At 44.6% G+C, this 15,000-nt stretch overlaps 1 protein-coding gene across 5 annotated transcripts in view; it reads right to left on the bottom strand.

Moving 5' to 3' along the window:
- Nucleotides 1-31: 31 nt before the first annotated feature.
- The window catches only part of iqce (IQ motif containing E), a 21,220-nt gene continuing 6,251 nt past the window's right edge, over nucleotides 32-15,000 (bottom strand). For 4 of the 5 annotated variants that reach the window (XM_042316001.1, XM_042316004.1, XM_042316005.1 and 1 more), the window contains 16 exons: nucleotides 12,442-12,491; nucleotides 12,139-12,252; nucleotides 9,377-9,427; nucleotides 8,961-9,031; nucleotides 8,459-8,531; nucleotides 8,276-8,316; nucleotides 7,296-7,447; nucleotides 7,105-7,160; nucleotides 6,704-6,954; nucleotides 5,991-6,140; nucleotides 5,503-5,779; nucleotides 2,853-2,948; nucleotides 2,257-2,381; nucleotides 1,375-1,466; nucleotides 1,109-1,210; nucleotides 32-768 (listed from right to left, as the gene is read on the bottom strand). In XM_042316001.1, the coding sequence (XP_042171935.1) occupies nucleotides 641-768; nucleotides 1,109-1,210; nucleotides 1,375-1,466; nucleotides 2,257-2,381; nucleotides 2,853-2,948; nucleotides 5,503-5,779; nucleotides 5,991-6,140; nucleotides 6,704-6,954; nucleotides 7,105-7,160; nucleotides 7,296-7,447; nucleotides 8,276-8,316; nucleotides 8,459-8,531; nucleotides 8,961-9,031; nucleotides 9,377-9,427; nucleotides 12,139-12,252; nucleotides 12,442-12,491 (1,829 nt within the window). In that variant the 3' untranslated portion in view covers nucleotides 32-640. The remainder of the gene's footprint in view (nucleotides 769-1,108; nucleotides 1,211-1,374; nucleotides 1,467-2,256; nucleotides 2,382-2,852; nucleotides 2,949-5,502; nucleotides 5,780-5,990; nucleotides 6,141-6,703; nucleotides 6,955-7,104; nucleotides 7,161-7,295; nucleotides 7,448-8,275; nucleotides 8,317-8,458; nucleotides 8,532-8,960; nucleotides 9,032-9,376; nucleotides 9,428-12,138; nucleotides 12,253-12,441; nucleotides 12,492-15,000) is intronic. The other variant, XM_042316003.1, reaches the window with a different exon arrangement.

Here is a 15,000-nt window from a genome sequence, read left to right as displayed (position 1 = left end):
AAAAAACGAAGAAACACCATGACCTCTGAAGTGTTTTACCATACAAGGAAAGATACTCATTTAATCAGATAAAACATTATTTTCATGGATTACAGCTATTATAATAAACACAATTCAAGGCACGATCACGCGCGCACACACTCTCCTCTGAGCGTCATATTGCAGTAGAATATGATAATAATTTCACAGTTTGAATCAGCAGTGTTTATATTGATAGACATGTTTTAAAAGTCGCTCATTCTCCAATAAACTCCATGATTTATAACTTTGTTTATGACCATCAATAATCTATATACAGCACTCAGGCACTTTGGCAACATAAAAAACGATCTGTATCAGAACGGAGATTTATTGGGCAGAGAGCTGGCCAAGAAACCCTCCTGGATATGTTCAGGATTATCATTATTATCATTATCATTATTATTAGAGCCCTGACACCAACAACCACTCCCCTCCCGGAGAGCTACTGCATGTGCAGGACTTCGTTCCAGCCCTGCACTACCAAAACACACTTGGTTCTACTTATCAGCATCTCCTCTGGACCTTGATTGAATCTGGTGTAGGGCTGGAGTAAAAGCCTGCATACCCAGCTACACACACACACACACACACTTCATATCCCATAGTGCAATGCTCTGGTCTAGAAGTAGATTTCTTCTCTCCTTCCTACGAGACGAGACGGAGACACGATGATGTCATCGTCGGAATCCTCAGAGTCCATCGCCTTAGCAACCTTGGAATCTGGAGGTGGGTGGAGCTGTAGTTGGGCTATAGGCGAAGCACAGGAACACATTATATACACACACACACATTATATATACACACACAGAGGCACAGGAACACATTATATACACACGCACACATTATATATACACACACAGAGGCACAGGAACACATTATATACACACACATACATTATATACACACACATTATATATACACACACAGAAGCACAGGAACACACACACATATATTATACACACACATACACACACACACACACACACACACTATAAATATGTATATCCACACACACACAGAAACACACACAGAAGCACAGGAACACATATTATAAATATATATACGTATATATCCACAGACAGCATACCTGGTGTGAGTCTCCTCCTGTTGGACAGTGTGTTAGAGACAGGCCAGGGATCTTCCTCACTCAGCTCCGTTACATCTTCATCTACATCACTGCCTGGAAGGGCTAATACACACACACACACACACACACACACACACACTTTCAAATCCTGATTTGTCCTTCAGTCAGCGTTGTGCCACCAAGGTGTCAGATTCAGTGTGTGTGTGTGTGTGGGGGTGTGTGTGTGTGTGTGTGTGTGTGTGTGTGTGTGTGTGTGTATATCTCACCTGTGTTGCTGGGAGTGTGTGTTGAAGGGGCAGAGGGGACTCTTCTAGGAGCTGGTGTGGGTCCACAGGGAGGAGAGGCTGGAGACTCAGAGCTACAAACACACAGTTATACAACACAATACACACACACAGTTATACAACACAATACACACACACAGTAATACAACACAACACACACACACAGTAATACAACACAACACACACACACAGTAATACAACACAATACAAACACACAGTTATACAACACAATACAACACACAGTTATACAACACAACACAAACACACAGTTATACAACACAACACAGTTGTACAACACAATACACACACACAGTTATACAACACACAAACACACAGTTATACAACACAACACAGTTGTACAACACAATACACACACAGTTATACAACACAACACAAACACACAGTTATACAACACAATACACACACACAGTTATACAACACACAACACAGTTATACAACACAATACAAACACACAGTTACAACACAACACAGTTATACAACACAATACACTTACACACAGTTATACAACACAATACACACACACAGTTATACAACACAATACACACACACAGTTGTACAACACAATACACACACACAGTAATACAACACAACACAAACACACAGTTATACAACACAACACAACACACAGTTATACAACACAATACAAACACACAGTTATACAACACAATACACACACACAGTTATACAACACAATACACACACACAGTTATACAACACAACACACACACACAGTTATACAACACAACACACACACACAGTTGTACAACACAACACACACACAGTTATACAACACAATACACACACAGACGCAATGTCAGAACTGTGTGTGGTGGTGTGTGTCACCTCTCCGTCATTAGTGCGCTGCGTGTCAGGTGACCTCGGAACACAGACTGGATCAGCGTCACGGCAACCAGCTCCCCATCCTCCACACGGGAGGTAACATCACTGCCGCGCTGTGATTGGCCATTCTGGAAATGAAACATTAAATAGTAACTCCTATATCAGAGCCTAATTAGGGCAAACTCCCTCTACTCTATAGATACCTATTGTAAATACGGGGAAACAGTGCCCCTCAGTGGCAATTTGGTTGAACTACAACATTTAAAACAATATATAAATATTTTACCTTTATTTAACTAGGCAAGTCAGTTCTTAAAAATGTATTCTTATTTTCAATGATAGCCTACCGAGGAACAGTGGGTTAACTGCCTTGTTCAGGGGCAGAACGACAGAGTTTTACCTGGTCAGCTCGGGGATTTGATCTTGCAACCTTTCGGTTACTTGTCCAACACTGTAACCACTAAGCTACCTGCCACCCCACAAACATTGTAGGTGTGTGTGTGTGTGTCTCTGTGTGTGTGTGTGTGTGTGTGTGTGTGTGTGTGTGTGTGTGTGTGTGTGTGTGTGTGTGTGTGTGTGTGTGTGTGAGAGAGAGAGACCTTGCTGAGAGTGCTGGTGTGTGTGTCTCGGAGGTGAGCTATCTGGCTCTGTCTGAGGAGATGTCCTCTTATTGCTGACTGGACCAACACTGTGTCCTGGGGGAGGGGGAGAGAGAGGAGGGGGAGAGAGGAGGAGGAGAGAGAGAGAGAGAGAGAGGAGGAGGAGGGGGAGAGAGGAGGAGGGCGAGAGAGAGGAGAGCGAGAGAGAGGAGAGCGAGAGAGAGGAGAGAGGAGGGGGAGAGAGAGAGAGAGAGAGAGGGGGAGAGAGAGGAGAGAGAGAGAGAGAGAGAGAGAGAGAGAGAGAGAGAGAGAGAGGGGGAGGGAGGGGGATGAGAGAGAGAGAGGAGGGGAGAGGGAGGAGGAGGGAGGAGAGAGAGGAGGGAGGAGAGAGGAGGGAGAGAGAAGAGAGAGAGGGAGAGAGGAGGAGGAGAGAGAAGAGGGAGAGAGAGGAGAGAGGAGGGAGAGAGGGGAAGAGAGAGAGAGAGAGGAGGGAGGAGGGAGAGGGGAGAGGAGGGAGAGGAGAGAGGAGGGAGAGAGAAGAGGGAGAGAGAGGAGAGAGGAGGGAGGAGAGAGAGAGAGAGAGAGAGAGAGAGAGAGAGAAAGAAAGAGAGGAGGGAGAGAGAGAGAGAGAGAGAGAAATGTACTTTATTAGTCCATAGGATATTGGTCTTCCTTCCCGTTCTGTGGTAGCAGCTGGCAGGTACAACAACTTATTTAGATTAACTATTTAAAATGTTTGTTTATGGTTAGTTAGTTAATTTATTTTTATTTTTATTTCACCTTTATTTAACAAGGTAGGCAAGTTGAGAACAAGTTCTCATTTACAATTGCGACCTGGCCAAGATAAAGCAAAGCAGTTCGACAGATACAACAACACAGAGTTACACATGGAGTAAAACAAACATACAGTCAATAATACAGTATAAACAAGTCTATATACGATGTGAGCAAATGAGGTGAGATAAGGGAGGTAAAGGCAAAAAAGGCCATGGTGGCAAAGTAAATACAATATAGCAAGTAAAACACTGGAATGGTAGATTTGCAATGGAAGAATGTGCAAAGTAGAAATAAAAATAATGGGGTGCAAAGGAGCAAAATAAATAAATTTATTAAATACAGTTGGGAAAGAGGTAGTTGTTTGGGCAGTAATCTGTGAGCTGCTCTGACAGTTGGTGCTTAAAGCTAGTGAGGGAGATAAGTGTTTCCAGTTTCAGAGATTTTTGTAGTTCGTTCCAGTCATTGGCAGCAGAGAACTGGAAGGAGAGGCGGCCAAAGAAAGAATTGGTTTTGGGGGTGACTAGAGAGATATACCTGCTGGAGCGCGTGCTACAGGTGGGAGATGCTATGGTGACCAGCGAGCTGAGATAAGGGGGGACTTTACCTAACAGGGTCTTGTAGATGACCTGGAGCCAGTGGGTTTGGCGACGAGTATGAAGCGAGGGCCAGCCAACGAGAGTGTACAGGTCGCAATGGTGGGTAGTATATGGGGCTTTGGTGACAAAACGGATTGCACTGTGATAGACTGCATCCAATTTGTTGAGTAGGGTATTGGAGGCTATTTTGTAAATTACATCGCCAAAGTCAAGGATCGGTAGGATGGTCAGTTTTACAAGGGTATGTTTGGCAGCATGAGTGAAGGATGCTTTGTTGCGAAATAGGAAGCCAATTCTAGATTTAACTTTGGATTAGAGATGTTTGATATGGGTCTGGAAGGAGAGTTTACAGTCTAACCAGACACCTAGGTATTTGTAGTTGTCCACGTATTCTAAGTCAGAGCCGTCCAGAGTAGTGATGTTGGACAGGCGGGTAGGTGCAGGTAGCAATCGGTTGAAGAGCATGCATTTAGTTTTACTTATATTTAAGAGCAATTGGAGGCCACGGAAGGAGAGTTGTATGGCATTGAAGCTTGCCTGGATGGTTGTTAGCACAGTGTCCAAAGAAGAGCCAGAAGTATACAGAATGGTGTCGTCTGCGTAGAGGTGGATCAGAGACTCACCAGCAGCAAGAGCGACATCATTGATGTATACAGAGAAGAGAGTCGGTCCAAGAATTGAACCCTGTGGCACCCCCATAGAGACTGCCAGAGGTCCGGACAGCAGACCCTCCGATTTGACACACTGAACTCTATCAGAGAAGTCGTTGGTGAACCAGGCAAGGCAGTCATTTGAGAAACCAAGGCTGTCGAGTCTGCCGATGAGGATGTGGTGATTGACAGAGTCGAAAGCCTTGGCCAGGTCAATGAATACGGCTGCACAGTATTGTTTCTTATCGATGGCGGTTAAGATGTCATTTAGGACCTTGAGCGTGGCTGAGGTGGACCCATGACCAGCTCTGAAACCAGATTGCATAGCAGAGAAGGTATGGTGAGATTCGAAATGGTCGGTAATCTGTTTGTTGACTTGGCTTTCGAAGACCTTAGAAAGGCAGGGTAGGATAGATATAGGTCTGTAGCAGTTTGGGTCAAGAGTGCCCCCCCTTTTAGTTACAGTAATTAGTTAGTTAGTTACAGTAGTGAGTTAGTTACAGTAGTTAGTTACAGTAGTTAGTGTGTTACAGTAGTTAGTTAGTTACCCTGTCTCTGTGCTCCAGCCACTCTGTTTCTGGGTAGTTAGTTACAGTGGTGAGTTAGTTACAGTAGTTAGTTAGTTACCCTTTCTCTGTGCTCCAGCCACTCTTTCTGGATCACCCTAGCTGCCCTTTCCTTCTCCTGGTTCTGTTCTTCCCTCTCCTCTCTTTCCTTCTCCTCCCTCCCTGCTGGGTTCTCCTTCCGGTTCTCCTGGTTCTGTTCTTCCCTCTCCTCTCTTTCCTTCTCCTCCCTCCCTGCTGGGTTCTCCTTCCGGTTCTCCTGGTTCTGTTCTTCTTCAGTCCATCTCTTCTTCTCCTCCTCCAGAGACTGTATCTTCACGGTCAGCTGTTCTATCTCCAGTCTGGAACAAGGAGGAGAATCAGACGGGTAGAAAGGTTTCCGTGGCAACGTCGTGGCGCAGACACACAAGAGAGAAGAAGTGTCCATACAACCTCTGTGGGCCATGTCACAGTGGTTATAAGCCTGTAGTAAACAGTTCCAAGTAGTATTTCTGTCATATTGGATGGAAACACCATTCATTGTATAGGAGTGTTGAACTGGGAGATACATACAGGTGGAGTCGTGTTTCCTTCTCATGTTCACTCCTTCGTTCATTCTTCCTCCTCTCCGTCTCTTTCTCTTCCTGCTCTCTTTCAGCCCTCAGTCGTCTCAGCTCCTGTCTGAAAACAGAAGATTCGGCCATCAGTCGTCTCAGCTCCTGTCTGAAAACAGAAGATTCGGCCATCAGTCGTCTCAGCTCCCGTCTGAAAACAGAAGATTCGGCCATCAGTCGTCTCAGCTCCCGTCTGAAAACAGAAGATTCGCCATCAGTCGTCAGCTCAGCTCCCGCCTGAAAACAGAAGATTCGGCCATCAGTCGTCTCAGCTCCCGTCTGAAAACAGAAGATTCGGCCATCAGTCGTCTCAGCTCCTGTCTGAAAACAGAAGATTCGCCATCAGTCGTCTCAGCTCCCGTCTGAAAACAGAAGATTCAGCCATCAGTCGTCTCAGCTCCCGTCTGAAAACAGAAGATTCGGCCATCAGTCGTCTCAGCTCCCGTCTGAAAACAGAAGATTCGGCCATCAGTCGTCTCAGCTCCCGTCTGAAAACAGAAGATTCGGCCATCAGTCGTCTCAGCTCCCGTCTGAAAACAGAAGATTCTAAACATATTCTCAAAACTAAGAACACCAATAACTCAATATCAAACATTCTATGGCAATCACTGGTGATTTCCAATTTCAATTTCCCATACTGCATTGCTGTAGTCATAGTAGCGTCTCTCTTACTCTCTATCGGTCAGCGTCTCCTGTAGCTCCGCCTTCTCCTGCTCCAGTTGTCTGACACACCCCTTCAGAGGGACAAACCCCTCCCCTTCCTGTTGGGTGTTTACCACTGCAACGCCCCCTTCCGTTGTTATGGTGGTTATCCCCGGCGACGTAGCAACCCCTGTCTCCGTGGGTGTGGTGTGGTGGTCCGTCTGGACCAGTCTGTCCACCCCACTCCTCCTGGCCGGGGCTCTGCTCCCCTCCTCTAACCTCTAAGACAGGAAGGGAGGGTTAACGTGTGTGTGTTTGTGAGCCACCAGACTGTGTTATCCCCCTGAGATAAAGCCTAGGTTACTCCCTCCATTCCACTGGACCAACCAGGAGACGGAGGCGGAGACAGGAGAAAGATTCCATCTACTCACCCTCTCCAGCTCCACCAGTCTCCTCAACACTCTCTGTCTGCTCCAGTCTTTGTAGGCTGAAACACAACAACAAATCATCGACTAGAAATACTATGAATACCAGAGATTGGGACATTTTGTTATTTAACCTTTGACCCTGCTGTGTTGTGTTGATTTTCTCAAAGTGTGTGTGTGTGTGAGAAAGAGAGAACCTTTCAGCCCACTGGCTGGGCTGTCTGTGTTGAGTTCCTCTTTCAGTGTGTGGTTCTCCTGCTGTAGCTGTTTAAGGTTCTCTGATAGACGCAGAACCGTAGAGCTTAGAACCTTCTGCTTCCTCTGAGAACCTTTACTCTCTGTTCTACTGCTACAGAGGGAGATGAGAGAGAGAATAGAGAGAGAGAGAGAGAGAGAGAGAGAAAGGAGTTATTAGGGTGACAGACAGGGAGCCTAGCGGTTAAGAGGTTGTGTTATTAGGGTGGCAGGGAGCCTAGCGGTTAAGAGGTTGTGTTATTAGGGTGACAGACAGGGAGCCTAGCGGTTAAGAGGTTGTGTTATTAGGGTGGCAGGGAGCCTTAGCAGGTTAAGAGGTTGTGTTATTAGGGTGACAGACAGGGAGCCTAGCGGTTAAGAGGTTGTGTGTTATTAGGGTGACAGACAGGAGCCTAGCGGTTAAGAGGTTGTGTTATTAGGGTGACAGACAGGGAGCCTAGGGTTAGCCTTATTAGGGTTAAGAGGGAGCCTGTGGTTAAGAGGTTGTGTTATTAGGGTGACAGACAGGAGCCTAGCGGTTAAGAGGTTGTGTTATTAGGGTGACAGACAGGGAGCCTAGTGGTTAAGAGGTTGTGTTATTAGGGTGGCCTAGGGTTAAGAGGTTGTGTTATTAGGGTGGCAGGGAGCCTAGTGGTTAAGAGGTTGTGTTATTAGGGTGACAGACAGGGTGAGCCTAGCGGTTAAGAGGTTGTGTTATTAGGGTGAGGGAGCCTAAATGGTTAAGAGGTTGTGTTATTAACTTTCTGTACCTTTTCTCTGTTAGGGTGATCAGACAGGGAGCCAGTCCTCAGAGGTTGTGTTATTAGGGTGGCAGGCAGGGAGCCTATGGTTACAGGTTGTGTTATTAGGGTGACAGACAGGAGCCTTGCACAAGAGGTTGTGTTAAGTGACTAAAATGTACATTTTCTTAAACTTTCTGTACCTTTTCTCTGTTGCATCCAATATCATCCTCAGTCTCTGAATCTGGAGAATACACACACACACACACACACACACACACACACACACACACACACACACACACACACACGTTAGGACCAGAAAAGATCACGTTCAAGTAGAAATACAACATCTAACTGCACGAGTACGGAGAGCAAAGATGTACCTCCTCAAAGTAGGTCTCCACTGTGATCTTCAACTCCTCCAGATTAGTGGTCTGCAGCTCACTCTGCAGTTTGCTGTTACAACAGGAAATGACAGGTCGAAGATGACTCATCTTGGTTTTATAACAACGATACATCATCTATTAGTGATGGAGTTTCCCATCTCTGGAAAACGAGATGCTGCATCTCAACATTTCATTCTGCAAAAAGTGTCTAATGAATAAATATAGAAAGAGACAGACAGACAGACAGGCTGGCAGTAAGACAGGCACAGACAGACAGACCGGCCGGCAGACAGACACACAGGCCGGCAGACAGATACACAGACAGGCACAGACAGACAATCCGGCCGGCAGACAGACACACAGGCCGGCAGACAGATACACAGACAGGCACAGACAGACCGGCCGGCAGACAGACACACAGGCCGGCAGACAGATACACAGACAGGCACAGACAGACAGGCCGGCCGACAGACAGGCACAGAGAGACAGACAGACTTACGTCACAGTGTTCTCCTTCTCTCTACACTGCTGTTCCAGCTTCAGGATTCTCTGTTTCAGTCCATTAACAACCTGCAGGACAGGACATGTCAATCAACACCTTCCTACAACACACACACTCACTCACTCACTCACACACAGACACACACACAGACACACTCACAGACACACTCACAGACACACACACACACACACACACACAGACACACACACACACACTCACAGACACACACACACACTCACAGACACACTCACACACACAGACACACTCACAGACACACACACACACACACACAGACACACACAGACACACACACTAACACAAACACACACACACACACACTAACACAAACACACACATACACTCACACACACATACACGCACACACACTCACACAGACACACACAGACACTTACCAGGCTCCCCTGGTGTTTCTTGTCCACCAGACTCAGTGTGTACTCCGGTCCCTGTGGGGGGAAACAACAGGCTCAGATCTGCTACAGAGACCTCTATGGAGTCACTATGATCTGCTACAGAGACCTCCATGGAGTCACTATGATCTGTTACAGAGACCTCTATGGAGCAACTATGATCTGCTACAGAGACCTCCGCGGAGTCACTATGATCAGCTACAGAGACCTCCATGGAGTCACTATGATCTGCTACAGAGACCTCTGCGGAGTCACTATGATCAGCTACAGAGACCTCCATGGAGTCACTATGATCAGCTACAGAGACCTCCATGGAGTCACTATGATCAGCTACAGAGACCTCCATGGAGTCACTATGATCAGCTACAGAGACCTCCATGGAGCAACTATGATCTGCTACAGAGACCTCCGCGGAGTCACTATGATCAGCTACAGAGACCTCCATGGAGTCACTATGATCTGCTACAGAGACCTCCATGGAGTCACTATGATCTGCTACAGAGACCTCCATGGAGTCACTATGATCTGTTACAGAGACCTCCATGGAGTCACTATGATCTGTTACAGAGACCTCCATGGAGCCACTATGATCAGCTACAGAGACCTCCATGGAGTCACAATGATCTGCTACAGAGACCTCCATGGAGTCACTATGATCTGTTACGGAGACCTAAATGAAGTCACTATGATCTGTTACAGAGACCTCCATTGAGTCACTATGATCTGTTACAGAGACCTCCGTGGAGTCACTATGATCTGCCACAGAGACCTTCGTGGAGTCACTATGATCTGCTACAGAGACCTCCATGGAGTCACTATGATCTGCTACAGAGACCTCCATGGAGTCACTATGATCTGTTACAGAGACCTCCATGGTGTCACTATGATCTGTTACAGAGACCTCCATGGAGTCACTATGATCTGTTACAGAGACCTCCATGGAGTCACTATGATCTGTTACAGAGACCTCCATGGAGTCACTATGATCTGTTACAGAGACCTCCATGGAGTCACTATGATCTGTTACAGAGACCTCCATGGAGTCACTATGATCAGCTACAGAGACCTCCATGGAGTCACAATGATCTGCTACAGAGACCTCCATGGAGTCACTATGATCTGTTACAGAGACCGCCATGGAGTCACTATGATCTGTTACAGAGACCTCCACAGAGTCACTATGATCTGTAACAGAGACATCCATGGAGCCACTATGATCTGTTACAGAGACCTCCATGGAGTCACAATGATCAGCTACAGAGACCTCCACGGAGTCACTACGATCTGTTACAGAGACCTCCATGGAGTCACTATGATCTGTTACAGAGACCTCCACGGAGTCAGTATGATCTGAGGTGATGCTGCTGGGGGTCAGTATGATCTGAGGTGATGCTGCTGGGGGTCAGTATGATCTGAGGTGATGCTGATGGGGGTCGGTATGATCTGAGGTGATGCTGCTGGGGGTCAGTATGACTGAGGTGATGCTGCTGGGGTCACTATGATCTGTTACAGGTGATGCTGCTGGGGTCAGTATGATCTGAGGTGATGCTGCTGGGGTCAGTATGATCTGAGGTGATGCTGCTGGGGGTCAGTATGATCTGAGGTGATGCTGCTGGGGGTCAGTATGATCTGAGGTGATGCTGCTGGGGTCAGTATGATCTGAGGTGATGCTGCTGGGGGTCAGTATGATCTGAGGTGATGCTGCTGGGGTCACTGAGGTGATGCTGCTGGGGGTCCTATGATCTGAGGTGATGCTGCTGGGGGTCAGTATGATCTGAGGTGATGCTGCTGGGGGTCACTATGATCTGAGGTGATGCTGCTGGGGGTCAGTATGATCTGAGGTGATGCTGCTGGGGGTCAGTATGATCTGAGGTGATGCTGCTGGGGGTCAGTATGATCTGAGGTGATGCTGCTGGGGGTCAGTATGATCTGAGGTGATGCTGATGGGGGTCACTATGATCTGAGGTGATGCTGCTGGGGGTCACTATGATCTGAGGTGATGCTGCTGGGGGTCAGTATGATCTGAGGTGATGCTGCTGGGGTCAGTATGATCTGATGCTGGTGATGCTGCTGGGGGTCAGTATGATCTGAGGTGATGCTGCTGGGGGTCAGTATGATCTGAGGTGATGCTGCTGGGGTCAGTATGATCTGAGGTGATGCTGCTGGGGGTCAGGTATGATCTGAGGTGATGCTGCTGGGGGTCACTCTGTGATGCTGCTGGGGGTCAGTATGATCTGAGGTGATGCTGCTGGGGGTCAGTTGATCTGAGGTGATGCTGCTGGGGGTCAGTATGATCTGAGGTGATGCTGTCCTGGGGGTCAGTATGATCTGAGGTGATGCTGCTGGGGGTCAGTATGATCTGAGGTGATGCTGCTGGGGGTCAGTATGATCTGAGTGATGCTGGGGGGTCAATAATCTGAGGTGATGCTGCTTTCACTATAATCTGAGGTGATGCTGCTGGGGGTCACCTACTGATCTGAGGTGATGCTGCTGGGGGTCAGTTGATCTGAGGTGATGCTGCTGATTCAAACATGATCTGAGGTGATGCTGCTGGGGTCACTATGATCTGAGGTGATGCTGCTGGGGGTTGGTATGATCTGAGGTGATGCTGCTGGGGTCACTATGATCTGAGGTGATGCTGCTGGGGGTTGGTATGATCTGAGGTGATGCTGCTGGGGTCACTATGATCTGAGGTGATGCTGCTGGGGGTTGGTATGATCTGAGGTGATGCTGCTGGGGGTCGGTACCTTGGTGGGATCCAACAGCTGTTCTATTTGCTTGTCTTTCTTAGTTTTGTCCTCCTCCAGACGCCGTAGTTTGGCCTTCATCCTGTCCTTCTCGGACTTCTGGGCCTGAAGACTCTGGAGAGAAACAAACAGACCTGATCAATTCCTCTGAGTTCAGGGTTAAAGCCATTAGATTTCTGCCATTTACTATAAAGTTCGACATGTCCAACACCTACTACAAAGTAGGAGCAATCAGTTAGCCAGCTAACTTGCCTAACTATTAAAACACATCTTTGCTGTGTGTGTGTGTGTGTGGTTCTTTACCTTCTTGAGGTGGATGATCTCATCGTACATGTCCTCCTTCTCTCTGTAGTCTGGAGGGAGAATAACTGTTACACACTGTAGAATAACTGTAGAATAACTGTTACACTGTAGAATAACTGTAGAATAACTGTTACACTGTAGAATAACTGTTACACTGTAGAATAACTGTTACACTGTAGAATAACTGTAGAATAACTGTAGAATAACTGTAGAATAACTGTTACACTGTAGAATAACTGTTACACTGTAGAATAACTGTTACACTGTAGAATAACTGTTACACTGTAGAATAACTGTAGAATAACTGTTACACTGTAGAATAACTGTTACACTGTAGAATAACTGTAGAATAACTGTAGAATAACTGTTACACTGTAGAATAACTGTTACACTGTAGAATAACTGTTACACTGTAGAATAACTGTTGCACTGTAGAATAACTGTAGAATAACTGTAGAATAACTGTAGAATAACTGTTACACTGTAGAATAACTGTTACACTGTAGAATAACTGTAGAATAACTGTAGAATAACTGTTACACTGTAGAATAACTGTAGAATAACTGTAGAATAACTGTTACACTGTAGAATAACTGTTACACTGTAGAATAACTGTTACACTGTAGAATAACTGTAGAATAACTGTTACACTGTAGAATAACTGTAGAATAACTGTAGAATAACTGTAGAATAACTGTAGAATAACTGTTACACTGTAGAATAACTGTTACACTGTAGAATAACTGTAGAATAACTGTAGAATAACTGTTACACTGTAGAATAACTGTAGAATAACTGTTACACTGTAGAATAACTGTAGAATAACTGTTACACTGTAGAATAACTGTAGAATAACTGTTGAATAACTGTAGAATAACTGTTACACTGTAGAATAACTGTTACACTGTAGAATAACTGTAGAATAACTGTAGAATAACTGTTACACTGTAGAATAACTGTAGAATAACTGTTACACTGTAGAATAACTGTTACACTGTAGAATAACTGTAGAATAACTGTAGAATAACTGTTACACTGTAGAATAACTGTAGAATAACTGTAGAATAACTGTTACACTGTAGAATAACTGTTACACTGTAGAATAACTGTAGAATAACTGTAGAATAACTGTTACACTGTAGAATAACTGTAGAATAACTGTAGAATAACTGTTACACTGTAGAATAACTGTTACACTGTAGAATAACTGTAGAATAACTGTAGAATAACTGTTACACTGTATAATAGCTGTTACACTGTAGAATAACTGTTACACTGTAGAATAACTGTTACACTGTAGAATAACTGTAGAATAACTGTAGAATAACTGTTACACTGTAGAATAACTGTTGCACTGTAGAATAACTGTAGAATAACTGTAGAATAACTGTAGAATAACTGTTACACTGTAGAATAACTGTTACACTGTAGAATAACTGTAGAATAACTGTTACACTGTAGAATAACTGTAGAATAACTGTTACACTGTAGAATAACTGTAGAATAACTGTAGAATAACTGTTACACTGTAGAATAACTGTAGAATAACTGTTACACTGTAGAATAACTGTAGAATAACTGTTACACTGTAGAATAACTGTTACACTGTAGAATAACTGTTACACTGTAGAATAACTGTAGAATAACTGTTACACTGTAGAATAACTGTAGAATAACTGTAGAATAACTGTAGAATAACTGTTACACTGTAGAATAACTGTTACACTGTAGAATAACTGTTACACTGTAGAATAACTGTTACACTGTAGAATAACTGTTACACTGTAGAATAACTGTTACACTGTAGAATAACTGTTACACTGTAGAATAACTGTAGAATAACTGTAGAATAACTGTTACACTGTAGAATAACTGTAGAATAACTGTTACACTGTAGAATAACTGTAGAATAACTGTAGAATAACTGTAGAATAACTGTTACACTGTAGAATAACTGTTACACTGTAGAATAGCTGTAGAATAACTGTAGAATAACTGTTACACTGTAGAATAACTGTAGAATAACTGTTACACTGTAGAATAACTGTTACACTGTAGAATAACTGTTACACTGTAGAATAACTGTAGAATAACTGTAGAATAACTGTTACACTGTAGAATAACTGTTACACTGTAGAATAACTGTTACACTGTAGAATAACTGTAGAATAACTGTAGAATAACTGTTACACTGTAGAATAACTGTTACACTGTAGAATAACTGTAGAATAACTGTAGAATAACTGTTACACTGTAGAATAACTGTAGAATAACTGTAGAATAACTGTTACACTGTAGAATAACTGTTACACTGTAGAATAACTGTTACACTGTAGAATAACTGTTACACTGTAGAATAACTGTAGAATAACTGTTACACTGTAGAATAACTGTTACACTGTAGAATAACACACGCACAGCACGCACACACATGCACATAGAATATAATACGCACAACCACGCAGCACACACACACGCACACACATGCACACAGAATAGAACACACACAACTACACAGAACACACAGAACACACAGAACACACAGAACACACAGAACAC

The sequence above is a fragment of the Oncorhynchus tshawytscha genome, unplaced genomic scaffold (assembly GCF_018296145.1).
Source record: "Oncorhynchus tshawytscha isolate Ot180627B unplaced genomic scaffold, Otsh_v2.0 Un_contig_3338_pilon_pilon, whole genome shotgun sequence".
In the NCBI taxonomy this organism is placed as follows: Eukaryota; Metazoa; Chordata; class Actinopteri; order Salmoniformes; family Salmonidae; genus Oncorhynchus; species Oncorhynchus tshawytscha.
The sequence above is the reverse complement of the archived record's forward strand: the minus strand, read 5'-3'. Positions and strand labels throughout refer to the sequence as shown.